This window comes from Chelmon rostratus, chromosome 7 (genome assembly GCF_017976325.1).
Source record: "Chelmon rostratus isolate fCheRos1 chromosome 7, fCheRos1.pri, whole genome shotgun sequence".
Lineage (NCBI taxonomy): Eukaryota > Metazoa > Chordata > Actinopteri > Chaetodontiformes > Chaetodontidae > Chelmon > Chelmon rostratus.
Window position 1 is genome coordinate 16,912,965 of NC_055664.1, and position 15,972 is coordinate 16,928,936.

At 43.2% G+C, this 15,972-nt stretch overlaps 2 protein-coding genes across 2 annotated transcripts in view; one reads left to right on the forward strand and one right to left on the reverse strand.

Annotated features, from left to right (window-relative positions):
- The first annotated feature begins 4,549 nt into the window (after positions 1 to 4,549).
- tmem160 (transmembrane protein 160) lies at positions 4,550 to 9,051 on the forward strand. Its single transcript, XM_041941055.1, has 4 exons — positions 4,550 to 4,854; positions 5,028 to 5,052; positions 7,003 to 7,095; positions 7,763 to 9,051. The coding sequence occupies exons 1-4, from the start codon at positions 4,636 to 4,638 to the stop codon at positions 8,077 to 8,079; spliced, it is 654 nt and encodes a 217-aa protein (XP_041796989.1). The 5' UTR covers positions 4,550 to 4,635; the 3' UTR covers positions 8,080 to 9,051.
- A 4,365-nt stretch (positions 9,052 to 13,416) lies between these two features.
- npas1 (neuronal PAS domain protein 1) overlaps positions 13,417 to 15,972 on the reverse strand; it is a 60,046-nt gene continuing 57,490 nt past the window's right edge. Inside the window, exon 14 of the mRNA XM_041940635.1 lies at positions 13,417 to 15,961. Within this exon, the coding sequence (XP_041796569.1) occupies positions 15,415 to 15,961 (547 nt within the window). The 3' untranslated portion in view covers positions 13,417 to 15,414. The remainder of the gene's footprint in view (positions 15,962 to 15,972) is intronic.

A 15,972-nucleotide genomic window follows, 5' to 3' on the forward strand; every position in this document is an offset into this window, starting at 1 on the left:
GAGCTCATTTTGAAGAGACTGCAACTGATGATGATCATTTTCATCTTGCATCAATCCGCTGGTTAATTTCTCCTTTAATTGATTGATTTTCAGATTTGTAAAAATTCTAAAAATGCCGTCTCAGTTACCCCGAGGCCAAAGTGACACCTTCACAATGCTTGTTTAAGCACAAACCTCAGAAATATCAAAAAGAAATTCAAATTAATTAAATTAAAAGACAAAGCAGCAATGTGATAAATGCTTCATCAAGTAATCATTGCAGCTATGCTGTGTTATACTTTTTTATACTTTTGGATGGTTTGTAGTAAAGCATCATATTTTATTAGCTCTTCCTTTTTTTGTGCAAAAATCGAGATATGTAAAGCAACTAAAGCTGTCACATACATGTATTGGAGTAAAAAGTGCAACACTTGCCTCTGAAATTTGGTGGATTAGAAGTAGGAAGTGGCAAGTAAATCAGTACCTCAAATTTGTACTTAGTTACCCCCGAAGTAAATGCACTTAGCTACATTCCACCACTGCTGCGTATTATTTTTTAGCTTTTTTTTACATTTGTATCCTCGTCTTCATGCACCTCACTGACTTATTAGCGCCCGTCCTTTAATTCATGTCAGTAAACCATTTGTCTGCTGACCAGTTGACACTTCTATCCAACACTTGTTTGTCCCAGGGACTGAAAAACAGTGTACTCTTTGCCAAGGTCAGTGCTCCCAACGCAGCTGGCTGGAATCCCCCAGACTGTGCAACACAGACTAGTGCTGCTCTGCACGTATACACATCTCCTCCTCCTCCTCCTCCTCTCTATCTGTCTCTCTTTCCTCTTTTCTGTTGACGCCACAGGAATCAAGCAGAGAGGATAACGAAGAGTTAACAGGCAGTTGAGGCCTATAAGAAGACTTGCTTTGTCTTTTGCGACTCCAAATGTGCTTTTTCATGAAAATATTATTGCAAACAGTGGCTTAAATTTTGACTATTTTAAAGCACTATCCTATATGTGTGTCAAGCTTGCAGATCCAGGTTATGTTCTATAAGTAGACCATGACTAATGTATGTTTGTACATTTAACACGTGCTGGCAAGAGTGAAATGCTGGTGCTGCATGCAAGGCAACACCGATGTCGAATGTCATTCGAGTTAAACGCTTTAAAAATAGACAGCAGCGCTTGTTATCATGGACAGTTTTTTTTATTTATTTAAGAAGTGAGATAGAGAGATTTGGGTAAAAGGAGGGTGGAAAATGCAGAGACAGTGATGAGGAAAGCAGCGACGTGTCTGTAAGTCATGTGAAAGCAATAATGGGATAGCCTCAAAAAATTGAGCCGATGTCAAAAAGACAGATTTGAGAAACAGCAGCAGGTGAGATGGAAATTTGAATTATAAAAGCCCTGCAGGAGAGTTTCAGTCTAATCTAGAATTATATAACCATGCCCAGAATCAATAAAGGAAATAAAATCAGACAGAAAATACATAAAAAGCATGATGATGACAGAACCCAGGCTTGCAGATTTGCGCAATGCACAACTATAAAGAGAGAGAGAGGCAGGAGGAAGTGGGCTCGCTGGGTAAAACTGAGGAAATGAGAGCAAAGGGGAAAGAAAGTGAGTGACAGCAGTGAGGACAGTGTGATAGGGGTTAGTGAAGTGGTAAGGCGGGGGAATCTGAGGATCAACCGTGCTGCTAGGCTTCCTTAAAATAGCTCACAGAGATATAAGGAGGAATTTTCTCTCTGCTGTTAAACTGTTCCGTCCACGCTGCACGGTAGCATGAAGAGTGACTCTGAAATACAGTTAGTGAACGACAGAGTGAGGGGAAAAGCCATCACAAGTATCAGCACTGACTTCTGAAAGAGTCCAACACTGATTAGAAGGTGACGATTTGTCTCTTTATTATGTGATTCCAACATCTGTTTGGTGACTGGGCAACGTACCAACATCTGCATTACTTTAGTCACTGCAGTATCATCATGCATTGCTCCAGTTTACAGTGTTAAGCCTTTTTGTGCAGACAATATGCATATTTCATATTGGTTAGTACATATTAGTACAGTGGTGTCAGCACAACTAATGGCACACTGTTCATTGGATTACATTGTGCATTCATGTACTCCAGTAACCTTATTTCAGGTCCTATTTGTAGAATTATTACAGGCTTTCATTTTGCCCAATTAATGGTGTTGTTTCATTACACTAATTTTCAGTTGAGTGGCTACACAGTTAAGTGGTCATTCACGCAAAACGGTTGGACCAACTTTCGAAAAAATACTACACAGAAGAGTTTTTTTTCGAATCAGGTCAACAAGTTAGATGGACAAAAAACTGCTTTGAAAAATTCATTTGTGTATCACCAACTGAAGTGACTTTTTAAAAGCTGTACAAGCAGATATCGACACGACTTCTCAGCTGATTCTGCTGCCTCCAGTTCTCGTCCAAGAGAAGTGATCATGTGTTAATCCTTGTTGACATTCTGAACATTGTCTAAACACCTGGAACACAGTCAGGTTATAGGTGCCCGGCTTGGTTTTATCTTTGGACGCTTGGAAATATGCTGCCATGAGTGTGTTCAAGATACACACACGGTTTGAATGGCTGTGGAGGACAAAGGTCAAACCTACACTGCCACATGTTCACAGTTAGCGTTCTCCTCCTCGCTACACACACACACACACACACACACACACACTCACACACACACTCACACTCACACACACACACACACACACAGGTCTTTACTTCATTAGGAAATTGTTGTCCTGGAGAGCATCCTGGGAAGCCTGGACCACACCCTAGTGAACCTGTGTGTGTGTGTATGTAAAGAGGCATGTAAATCCAGAGATCTCTGGAAGTTTAGAGGAATAAACACACATTTTGAGGAAGTTGATGATCCTTGCAGATATTTACAAGAAACACTGTTCAGTAAAAGGTTGAAAAAATCATATGAATCCTTTATCTAGGCTCACATGTGTCAGGATTTGTATTAAAAAAACAGGCCTTGTGGTACATGGAACATACATTGATATACATTAAAGTGTGTCATTTGTAACATCATTTTTGCATAAGGCTCTGCCTATATCTCTATCTATATTTTCATTATTGTTCTAGAATATATACACAGTATAATGACTTAGATCATTTATTGTTTAGCATACAGACTGTATGTGTGGTAAATATCTGAAATTATTAATAAGCATTATAAAAATATAAATACAGGAATACTGTATGAGTGTGTTTTATAGAAGCTGACGTCTCCTTTTCAGAAATATACTGATGTTGCTAAAATAATCAGACTGTTATAAGCTGCACAACTGATGTGTGAGTGCGTGCATGCATGCGTGCGCTTATGTATGTGTGTATACAAACATCACTCTCCCATTGTGTTGGGGACAGTAGCGTGAGAGTGACCAGAGGGTCAGCTGCGCATCACATCAAAGATTTGGCTGTCTGTAAAAGACCTGACTGTCAGAACACACACACACACACGTGCACACACGTGCACACACACACGCACACACACACACGCGCACACACACACACACGAGGCTCCTGTGCTCCTCACACTGAACAATCAGGTATGACAGGCGTGGTCTTTGTGGGTCCCAGCGGGACGAAAAAGACAAAAGACCCTCAGGAAGAGGCCGTCCACTCATCCTCACTGAGGACACAGATCTCTCCCTCACATCCACACAGGTTCACTGGGTATGCACACAGGGCTAGACTGCATCAGCATGTGGGTGTATTTGACATGATATGCAAAGAAAAGAGGAAGATAGTGGCTGTGAGTGTAGGCTTAAAACCTCAGATTTTCCATTTAGGTTTTCTACTTAGTATTAATGATGAAGTAGGCCAAAGAATGTTCTTTTCTATGTCATTTTTCATGCATGTAACATGTATTATCTGTCAAGTGGTGAAACCGCTTTTTCTGTCATCCTCCAGTAGTTGCAAAAAATCTGATATTTCATCCACAGCAGGATTTCTCTGAAGCTTGACTAATCTTCCAAAATTCAGTGATAAAACATAATACATATGATATAATTGTGTGTATAATTGTGTTGTTTTTTCAAATTCGTCCTAAAAGTTTGTCATAAAGATGTGTAAATTAAACCTAAAAATGATATAATAATAATAACATATTCTAGTACCCGCTTTTTAAAAAGTGTCCACTATTTGACAAGACAACTTAAAGATAAAGAATAGACTTATGCTACATCTTATGTTTCCGGTCTGTGTCGTACTGTTTGAAACTTCAATACAATAATTAAAATAAGTAATGTCTTAGGTCATAATATTGTGCTCTGGCGCCCTCGAGTGGTGTGATGGTGAAATTGCAGGTAATTTTACTTCATCTATATTTAGAGAGGAAATGCCGATTTAAATAAAAAGAAAAACATATCTGTGGTTTAACATAAAGACAATTACTTTTTTTTCCCCATAAATCCACTAGTTTTATTTCAGGACAGTCGGATGGTGGCGCTGTAATAACTCCGCTTACCTTTTCACGGCGGCGTGTTTTCCTGGAGACTCTTCCGGGTTGTCGTTGATCAGGTGAGAGTTCACAGGGCATGCAGAGGTCGTGTTGTGCTTCTGGTTTTTGTTTTCTTTTTTTCCTGCTCGTGTTGTAGCTAGGCAGGACTCGTGATGTGATGGCTTTCCTCAGTTTGTTCATGAGAAGACGGTTGTCGCCGGCCGTGTCCCACTTCGCCCGGGCGGTGAAGCTGGTCCGGCCTCCGTGCGCCGATGCCCCGGTGCGGAGGCTGCACGGCTCGTCGCGGCTGCGGGTCGGAGAGAAGGGACCGTGGGGGAAGAGCCGGGGGCCGGAGCAGCAGTACCAGCTCACAGACCTCGACAAGGCGGACGCTTTGGTAGGTCCGGCCCGGCAGGAAAACACTGCATATTGAAATCATGGAGACCCTTTCGTCTGGAGATAAAAACACTGCAGTCATTACACATCCACAATAGACACGTTTTAAAAACACACCATATTGATTATATTAGAGGTTGATGCCCCTAATAGATTTCTTCTCTAATTTTTTAGATGCTGAGAAAGTCCCACGAGACAGGTAACCTGACTAAAGCCATGCTGGAAATGTCCAATTCTGTGTTTTCTTAAACCTTCTCATACATTAAAGTTGCCTCAGACTGCCGGTGTGGAGCAACTACAGGAGGCCCAGCAGGGTGTGTTGCCTTCACGGACACGTTTAGTGATGGTAGAACAGGTGTTTGACCTGTGGCAGCTGGTGGAAATGAAGTAGGTTTTCAGATATTGAGGTAGACATTTAACAACAATGACATAACACGACAATAACATTAAAAATACAGCTGCTCATGGTTTATATGAAGGGAAAGGGACAGGGTCGCGCAACATGGTTGAAGTATCACAATATAATACTGCACGTTTTTCCAATGTTGAAAAATCACATATTAAATTGGTTGCAAGGGTTCCACAGTTCTGCATTACATCAAACAAAACATTTCACACATGTAAAACATAACTAACAAATTTTATAGGGATGTAACTAACAACTGTTTTCATTAGCGATTAATTTGACCCTTATTTTCATGATTAATTGGATAATAGTCTATAAATCACGGGTTCTCAAACTTACCCAGAGCCCAAGGTGACATCTTCAGTTTGCTTCATTGTCCAACCAGAAGTCCAAAACCCAAAGACTCTTCAATTTCTGTCATATATGACAAAGAAACATTACATTTAAGCAGCTCAATGATTTACTGATCATTGCAACGGCAACTTTTGGCAGTTTTTATTTGCAGTTTGCATGGAATGACTGATTTTGGACAAAATCATATCATTACATCACAAATTGAACTGAAGGATAATTAATGATAACAGTGATTTGTTACCCTGGGGGCCGAAACCTTAGTGTCCACAGAGCAGTTAAGTGACGATCAGGGAGTGAGAGATGAGAATATTCTGTATCGTTGAGTGGAGAGAGCGATTGAGTGGTTTCAGTCTCACAGTGATGGCTGGTGACACCGTGGTTCAGACTGGAGTCAGAGCTTTCTGTATTTTAGCTCTGGGGAGGCAGCAGGGAGAGCAGTGCAGAGTGGGCGTCGTGTTGAGCAGGCAGCGCAGAGCTGTGCAGCCTGTGCACTTAATTACAGTGAACTGGAAACTGTGGATAATCGCACTGTTTTTGGTTGATGTATCTCACTTTCCTGCAACGTTTCCTGCAAGTTTAACTGAACTTAAAAAGTGAGACAACTTTCACCAGTATCGTATTCACTTAATCTTATCAGCTGACTGAGGAAGAATAACAGAAAAGATATCTATAATCTCTGCTCCATGTTTCACCGGCGGTTTTGTTGTAAATACTGCAGCGCTGACCTCAAGGTATTAGATGTAGATTTATTGTCACAGAGGAAGAAGTTTCACAGCCACTCAGAGCTATTTGGATGTGTAAACACTACAGCTGTGTCCCAGTTCCTCTTTTGTAATAGGGAGCGATGCAGTATGTTTGCACGTGGACGTCAAACTGCAACCTCAGAACTCTTCTGCCAATTAAACTTTATAAAGAGAAAGCAAGACGTGTCTGGAAGTGTCACACTGTCCGGCTCGACGATGATCTTGGGGAAAAAATGATAAAAAATCCAGAAAAATTTGGCCCTTCACACAAAAAAAAGAAATCTATCACACCTGGAATTAGTTGCAATGTTTTGCAGCTGTGAGGAGCTTCCCTGTGTCTTCTGCAGAGCATCAATAGTGTGCATCAGCAGCATACTCCAAAAATTTTTTTGATTATGCATAATATGGTGCAGAACACACTGTTTACTCAAGTGTAATATATAGTAGTATGGAACTGGGCCACTTTGGACAAGTTTTGCTTCTCTGCGCAGTAAAAATGAGCGTTAAAGTCGTCTAAACAGAGGCAGCTGTGAGAACAGTAATTATGTTATCATATGCATGCAAACAGTGTGACGGATCCTGCACAGATTTGCGGTGGGGCTGTGACGCGTCAGCTGTTTATTTCTGGCTTCGATTTGTTTTGCAGGATTCCTCTCGTGGTTCAGGAACGGTCTGCTGGCAACAGGCATCGGAGTCATCGCGTTCGTCCAGAGTGAAGTTGGACGGGAAGCAGGATACGGTACGGGTTATGTACACTGGCAGCCTGAGCTTATAACAAACAGCGGCTTGTCATTCAAGGCTGGGTGTAGTCCTAAATTCTTTAAAAAGTAGTGGATGTAAAAAAAAAAAAGAAAAAATTGATTAAAATCAGCGAATGTCCGTGAAATAGCCAGAATTCTGTTTAAGCATCTAAATGCTTCAGTATGTCTCAGCTGCTTTTGTTATAAAATCAATCACTTTCTCAGAGAACCTTGCAACGAATGTATCTTTTGATTGAAATGAATAATTTCCCAAGGATTTCTGCAATGGGCTAAAATCATCATGAGTGAATAAGGAGGCGAGATCTTTGATATCTAGTTGAAACCAATGTCAGAGCTGCCTGAAATGCCAGTTCTGAGCAAGAGTTTGATGCACATTAATGTGTGAAAGACCATAAAAACAAAACGACCTAAATGAAGTCATGAAGTTAGAACATTATTTATGTCAGAATAAAAGCATGTTGCTCTATTTCTTTCACGCATTTGAAGATCAATCAAGGCCACACCAGGAGAGATGAGGGCTTTTATTTTGTTTCATCTTTTGTTTTCACTCAAATAGTTAAGCAAGCATGTTGACTCCATCCCAGTTTAATTGCAGTGAGCTCTGGGATCTCTGTAATAACACCATGTCAATCTGTTCCTCCTCAGCCTTCTTCGTCCTGGGAGGTGTGTGTGTGTCGTTCGGCAGCGCCTCGTACATCGGCAGCATCTTCGCCTTCCGGAGGATGATGCTGCTGTCTGTGCCGGCGCTGCTGCTCCAAAGCGCGGTGGTGGGCAGCATCGCCCTCTTCTGGCTCTGCGCGGTATCCCTCTACATCGGCCGCCTGGAGGTGGAGATCATCCACGAGGAGGAGGAGGGGGAGGACGAGGAAGAGTGCCGGGAGTGCCGCGAGAGGCGCGCACACCGGGGCTACCGCGGCTCCCACGACAGTGAGGACAGTGACGGCAATGGGCCGAACAAGTAGATGCGTCGGATGGAGAGTGGAAAAGGGTGTGTGTGTGTGTGTGTGTGTTGCTTTGATTCAGGGTTTCCCTTTATATATGTATGTGTGTGTGAGTGTATGAGTGAGAGATGTAAAGATTGTTAAGGTGAAGACTTTTAGACCTTAACAATAATCTGGTGAGAAAAGTCTGAAATTTCTGGTAGTTTGACTACATTCATTACTGGTGAATAAATTAGCTTTTTTTTGGTAAGATTTCTTTTAATCAGACACAAAAAAAAGCTGCTTCACTTACGTTATCGATCTGTCTGAAAACTGCATTGATTTTTTTTTCTGTTTTTATTTTATTTTAAATCCTCACCGTCACAGACGTGCTGCATCAGTCTCACTGAGAGCACCCTGTTTGCTCAGTCACACGTCTCGCTGCACTGTATGCAATCCTGCTGCTCGTTTTATCGTCTCGTTCAACATGATTAACTGTGATCGAATACTTGAAGTTTTCATGGAAGTCTTGAACTAAAACTAGCTGGTTGCGATGTGCTGTGGGCTCTAGAAAGAATCAACGTACTATGTGCAGGTTTTTCTTTGTTTTTCATTGCAAATCACTGAGGGCTTAGAATATATTTTTTACAGAGGTTTGAGTTACCCTGTCGAGTTAATTTGTTTTGAAGGGCGGGGCACTTTTTGTTTGTCATTACAGTAACTCTGGACTTTTGGAAACAGTATTTTTCACAGCTTTTTCTGTGGTTATATATTTTGCTCTGTATTGTTGAGTACCTGAATGCAACCATTTTACCTTTTGAGTGAATTTTACACCATCTGGTGATCACTACAATTGCTGTCTTAATGGATGTAAAGAGTATCTGATAGTATGGGAAAGCTGATGATATTGAGTTTCTGTGTGGGATTGGGGTTCACTATTGTTTGCTTTTTTTATTGTTTGCACAACTTTTAATGCACCCTACTGTTCATACAGTAATAAAGCAAGAAGTCATCTGTCCGGACATCACTGTGCTTTTTGTTGCATTCACATTTTAAAGAGGCCAGTGGGGGGCGCCCCGGTAGCTCACCTGGTGGACCAAGTATCAAGGCTGAGTCCTTATTGCACCGGTCCGGTTCTGTTCAAGCCCGGGCCCTTTGCTGCATGTCACGAAAGCCCATATTTAATTGAAAATCACAAAGACAACATATCAAATGTTAAAACTTTAAGCACTAAATTACATCCTCATTCCAGAAAAGTTGAGACTCGTGTTTGCCGCTCTGTTGCATCACCTCTTATAACAGCTGTGCACTGATAAGGAGCTGGGTGGTTCCTGGAGGATGCAGATTTCCACAACGACTCCAAAACACTGACCCGTCAGACCTCAGGACAGTTCTCCTCTTCGCCTCAGTCCATCTTTAATGAGCTCTGGACCAGAGGAGGTGGCGGCATTTCTGGATCTGGTTTATATACGGTTTCCTCTTTGCATGGTAGAGTTCCAGCTTGTATTTATGGCTGCAGTGATGAAGTGTGTCCACAGACGAGGGTTTCTGGAGGCGATCCAGAGCCCATGATGTCCACAGACGAGCGTCTCTGGAGGCGATCCTGAGCCCATGATGTCCACTGCAGAGTCCTGTTTTCAGTGCAGTGTCGTCTGAGGGCCTGATGATCAGCCGACCCATGTTTTCAGCCTTGTCCCCTTTCCTCATATTCTCTAAATCTGTTCATGACATTTTGTTCTGCAGACAATGAAAACCACCAACTCTTTGTTATCTTAAATTGTAGAAACATTATTCTTAAATTGTGGCACAGAGTGATGAACCCCCTCCTTAACTTCAGAGAGACTGAGCCTCTCTGGAGGCTCCTTTTATACCCAATCATCTTACTCACCTGTTGCCAGTTACCCTGATTAACTGCGAGATCTTCCACCAGGTGTTTTCTTTCTGCATTTCACAGCTTTTCCAGTCTTTTGTTTCACCATCCCAGCTTTCCTGAAACATGCTGCTGGCATCAAAAATTCAAAATTTTGAAAAATTTTCAGTTTCAACATTTGATTTGCAAATAATCAAATTCGGTTTCTATTTACATTGAACACAGCGTCCCAACTTTTTTGGAAACAGTGTTGTAAACCAGTGGTCATGACCCCTCCAAGAGGTCACAAGATAAATAAGAGATATTCCTGAACAAATGTCTATAACTAAGTTGTATTTTTCCAGCATATGAGTTCTGGTTGGTTTTTGATCTATGAGTGTATAATAAAGCTGTTTGTAGAGTACTGTGTGTAATGCACAGAAAGGTGGGGGTCAATAGGCCCCCCCTAATCTGGACATGGTCCTGCCAACACACCCTTCTTCAGGGGAATTAGTGGAATTAGCCTATAAAATACTTATATCATGTATCTACCAAGTGTGATGAAACAGATTAATTCCCTGACAAAGTATGGAGGACATGACCTCAGTGTCCTCACTATTAGCTGGGGCCCTGCAGGGGACATAAGGGAGATCTGAAACACACAGAACACACCATAATTAAATACCTACATACACTCTCATCAAAAATCTCTTCCCTGTAGAGCTTTAATATAAAAAATCAAAAACATTCAATTGCAGCCAATTATCAGCCCAAATAAAGGCCTGCACCGTGCAAACAGGGCGCACTTTAATGTGAAAGCGCTGTCAGACTCAGTAGTAACTCTCGCTACAGTAGGAGTCAAAAGATGTACAAACTGTCCGCACACACATGCTGCACATGCATAATTTTTATAATGAGCTGCTCATCTGCGAGCATGTGTGAATATAAGGACTGAACAGAGCGGCATGCCTGTGTGTGTGTGGGAGTGTTGGTGATGGGGGGGCTTTGTCTGTGATAACTATCACTGACTGGGCCAGGGCGAAGGTCTGTGATATCTCCCGGCCATCGACACACAGTGTTGCTGTTGAGACTCACCTCAGAGTCACCCTCTCTTCCTCTCCCCCTCTCTCCTTCGCTCCCCTCCCACCTCTCCTTCGCTGATTCCCAGGGCGTTTCAGTGCAGTCGTGTTTCACATGCAGGGTGTGTCTGGACGGCTGCTGCAGTGTGACCAGCACCCCACCTCCTCCCCTCGAGCCCCTCTCCTCCCTCCCTCAGATCCTCTTCTACCCTTTCGCCCTCGAGTCTCTGTCTTTCTGGACTCCTCCTCACGTTCGCGTTTCCTTCCCTCCCCTCCCCTCCTCTCCTCTCCTCTCCTCTCCTCTCCTCTCCTCTCCTCTTCTCTCCTCCACGGCTGCATCTGACTGCACAGGTCTGTTTGGCATGCAGGAGGCTCCTGAGGCCTGGCGCGTCTAAAGGGCAGGGCGCCCAGAGGCAGGAGACGCGCCCTCACTGACAAACACCATCCACCCCAGACCCCCGAGCAGCTAGCAGAAACCACAACACCAGCCACAGCTCAGAGTCCAGGTCTAACCTCATACATCTCCGAACCTGAGCTGCACATCCACACTCAGCCCTGAACGCAGGAGCCACAACCTCTGCTTACTTTGAGAGCAGATTGCTCATCTGCTCTCAGGTGTTAAATGCCACACGTATGGATCAAAGGATCTGCCTTGAGAACTGCATTAACAATGGATTGGCCTTCTCCTGGCTGAGAGGAGGAAGAGGAGATTGTTGGGAAACAACGACAAAGATGAAAATACTAGAGGTGGCGGAGGAGGGATGGAGGACGGAGAGAGCTGTGGAGGTGCAGTAAGCCCGTGTCAGGTGGAAGCCGTGAGGGCGTCTCCCTCCATCCCTCACTCTATTATTCCTCCCCATATTTTTACTCTTTCAGATGCATTTACATGTGCTAAGGTATTTCCCCCGGGAGCGCGACTCCAATTCAGGGGGTAAGATAAGCCATCAAAGTCAGTGACAGAGAGGGCATATGGGTGACTCAATGACAGGCTGAGTGGAAGACAGTCAGGAGAGCTGCCACGACTTGTGCACACATGCACACACATGCACGCTGACACACGTAGATTTCATCTGTACAAGCCGCACCTTTACTTTGCTTTACAAAGATCGTACTCCACAGAAAAGAAGATATAAAGAGGAAACCAGAGCTTATTGTGCAGCTCCGTTCAGAGCACATCACCACACACACACACACACAGGCACACACACTTATACAGTACATACGGTTTTGCACGTACAATGGCATTTTCTCCCCAACAACTGCTCTTGTTTAGTATGCGCTTCCTTTGGTCTTGAGGAGGAATGATCCTCACTCTAATGAACTAGGGCCTGCCACTTGAATGTAAAACAGGATTTAACCCGTCTTCAATGTCAGAGCCCCTCCCTGGGGCTGCTTCAGACAACACACACACGCAAATTCACAGAGATGCACACACATAGACACGCTCACCAAGCACCAACCTACACACACGCACACACACGGCGATGCATGGCCGCATATAGCCTCTCATAAGCGAGACGTGCGCTCTCTGTGCTATTGTGTTCATTGCAGATGAATTTATGGTAAAGTCTGAATCCAACGCACTCGAGCGACGTCCTGCTTCACCCTGGAGTCGTTCTCAACTGCTCCACCATTTACTTTTTTTTATTAAGGATCAATATTCTTGTGTTTTATTGTGTGTTTTATCGTGTTTCGTCCACTCCAGGGATATGCAAGATCGCCCACCTGCTTTGTTGATGACACATAACTACTTGCAGTGACACAGACGCCTTGTATATTTATCCTACCGCTGATGCGTCCCTTGTGTTTGCTATTCTTGGCCGTGCGTTGCTTGAATTTATGTTGGCCTCACACACACAGTGTGTTGACAGGCCGCACATAAATGTCTGCTTTATGCCTGAAATACTGATGTTTTGTGAAAGAGACGCATGTTGGTAACTGATTAAAACGTAAAAAGTCGAACAAATGTCATAAAGTACAAACTTAATTTCCTTAAAACGTATGATGCAATCTGCTTGAATCACAGATGAAACCTTAACGAACTATGTGAAACATAAATACAATTATGCCACTTCATATATCTTAATTGCTGAATTTATTTGCTGCACAGAAGCAAGAAAGAAACAACAAAGCATTGACTTGTGCTCCTCTACTGGAATATTTTATTGTTATTTTCATCTGTATCACTGTTTTTCTTTTTACATTTGTTCATTGTATTCGATGAGGTGTGGGTGGAGTATTCACAAAGATGGGAGGATAACGTTAGCTTCACAGTGATGGGCAAAGGGTTAGATATTTAATTCAACCGAGAAAGAAACGAAACAAAAACACAAAAAAAACAAAACACACACACTTGTACAAGCAGGCGCACACACAATCATACGCACACATTATACCATTAAACACACCAGAATATGTGTACTCACACATATTTGTATGTGACGGCTACAGTACGGTGTGAGTAGTGCACGTCGGATCTGAACTATTAGAATTTATACGTGTTTTTTTATCTGTCAGACTTCAGAGATTTCCTCCTAAACTGAGCCCTCGGGTCAGACAGACCATAATCTCAATTTGGAAGCAAAACAAATACACCACACGTATACTACCTGTCATTATGGCAACATTGTGCAGACAGATAGCGTAAATTTATCACACGATAGATCAGTTTGAATGACTTTAATTCCAAAGTGCTGGAGAATGATCTGATGTTTTTACCTCATTGATTATTACTGTGAAAAATGTGACTATCCTTAATGACCGTACTGACACCAGCGTTTTGTCAAAAAGAGGCCAAATGTTAATGATCACATTTAGGAAAGAAGATTCTCAAATGTTTGAGTATCTTTCAGACAACCGCAAAAAAAATTGTCTGTGACTCCAGTTCAAATGGGAGATAAAATATTCTGAGCACTAATTTAAAAAACTGTTATTTCATTTTTTTTTTGTCACATAAAAAGTGTTTTGTATTTGTTTGTTTTTTCAGTCCTGAGAGGAACTCCAATCACTCAGCCTGAAACACACATTTTAAGTGTTTCATGTTTCCACTTTTGGATCTAAAACTTTTATTTTCCAGCCGACTGAACTGAACTGAAACCGATCACAGAATAATTCCACGTCTCTTTTTATTGACCTCTGACGGTCGTCTTTTAATGACCACACGTGGTCTGTTTGTTTCTCCGCCTTTTTAAGTGACTGCTCATCCCCTCCGCTACGCCGCGGTCAGGCTGTGATATTAGTGACCACTCTTGCATCGCTTTCTGTTTTAACAGGATCACACAGTGACTTTTAAGTGATGAAGTGCTTTGAGTTTCAGTAAGTGCTCAGAAAAACACAGAGGTGTGAATGATAATTAACACTTCTGTCCAGCACCGTTTCCTCTCCTAAAAACATTTTCAGAAACATCTTCTTTTAGAGAACAATTAAAAATTTGGACGATATCGTGCATCCAGTCATTCTGTCCGTCCAGACACATTTTTCACACCATCCTTCCATCTGTTTTATCTGGTGGAAAATATCAAGAATCGCTAAAAAAAACCTTTAGAAATAAACAAAGAAATATGGCTTTCATACACAAACACAACCGCAGCATCATACATAATATACTATAATTAATACTCAGTTAAACAAAAGACGTACCTATGATCAGACAACAGAAAAAGCGTCCTGTCTGCATTGCATTTTCTTCCCTTATACATAATGGAATGTCTGGGACTACATTATTCATATTTTTGTCCCAACAGTGTGCTTTAAGTATGGCTGACTGATGACTACTTGGATTTTTTTTCTCCATTATCATTATTCTTATTATTTTGAATCTCAATACAAAAACACCAGAGGGCCGTCTCCATCGATTTTAAGGGAGACCCAACAATCAGCGTCTCACCTGGATCTCAGTGTAAGAGATGCTTTTTATAATACTGCAATATTAAAAATTTATATTCCAAAGTCACTTTCCTTCCTACAGACATCTCTGTTCATCTCTTTCTACTGGCTTTAGGGTTAATTGGGTTAATTGGAGTGACAGTGAGGAGGATGTGAGCTGAGGGTCTTTATGGTTTTTGTCTCTATGTACAATATGGCTTCTCTGAGTGGAAGAGACACAGAAATCAACACAGTCGTCTAGAGAAAGACACAGAGCAGAGTTCATTATTGTAGAGACGGAAAGTCATGAGGGACAACCAGTCAAAAGTTTCCATGTCCTGGTTTCTCTGAGAGTCACTGTCACTTGTCCACAACAGGCAGACACAATAATTCCCTACGGCATCGACTTGTCACATATTTTAGATCGCAGTTATTCAACTCATTGTCCAATTAGTAACGTCCTCAGAGGCTTAATGTCCTGCCACTTCTGTCTCTCCTGCCCTTTTCAATGTCTCTCTTTCTGGTCTGTCACTCTGCTCCGTCCTTCATTTTTATCTTCTCCTTTCACCTCCTCCCCTCCGAGTCTCAGTCCTCCTCAGAGCCTGCAGCCCCCCTCAGTCCATTCATACAGAAGGGCAGGCCGGAGGAGAAAGGGCTGTCAGACGGGGAGAAACCACTGAAGGGTGGCAAGCCGGCCAACCGCTGTAGGTGGGGGAAGAAGGCTGGCGGGGGTCCCTTGTGGTGGTCCGAGCGTAGCTGCAGGCCATCGCTGTGTCCCGCGCTGTGGTGGTGGGAGGGGGGCAGCTCAGGTGGAGCGTAGCGGATAGTGCTGGGAGCGTAGAGGCTCTGCGGGCCCTGCGGGCCGAGGGCGAGGGGGTGGAAGAGGACCCGCCCCGCTGCGCCGCCCGCAGCCAGTCTCTGGAGCAGCTCAAAGTCAGGGCCGCTACCTGCACCACCACCGCTCCGACTGACCACCCCCGACACGACCCTCTCATCTCGGGGCAGCGGGGAGGACACGGACATGGCGGGGGACAAAGCCGGGGACGGGGGAGTGAACAACCCCTTTGGGGGGGCCTCACTGCTGGAGGAAGAGTCGGGGATCGGGGTGGTGGGGCTGTCGCCGTTGAGGCTGCTGGAGGGTGT

Excerpts from the sequence above, each read along its gene's own strand:
- tmem160 (XM_041941055.1), top strand. The coding sequence starts at position 4,636 with ATGGCTTTCCTCAGTTTGTTCATGAGAAGACGGTTGTCGCCGGCCGTG. Across the intron at positions 4,855-5,027 it reads TCGACAAGGCGGACGCTTTG|ATGCTGAGAAAGTCCCACGA; the intron begins GTAGGTCCGGCC and ends CTAATTTTTTAG. Across the intron at positions 7,096-7,762 it reads TGGACGGGAAGCAGGATACG|CCTTCTTCGTCCTGGGAGGT; the intron begins GTACGGGTTATG and ends GTTCCTCCTCAG.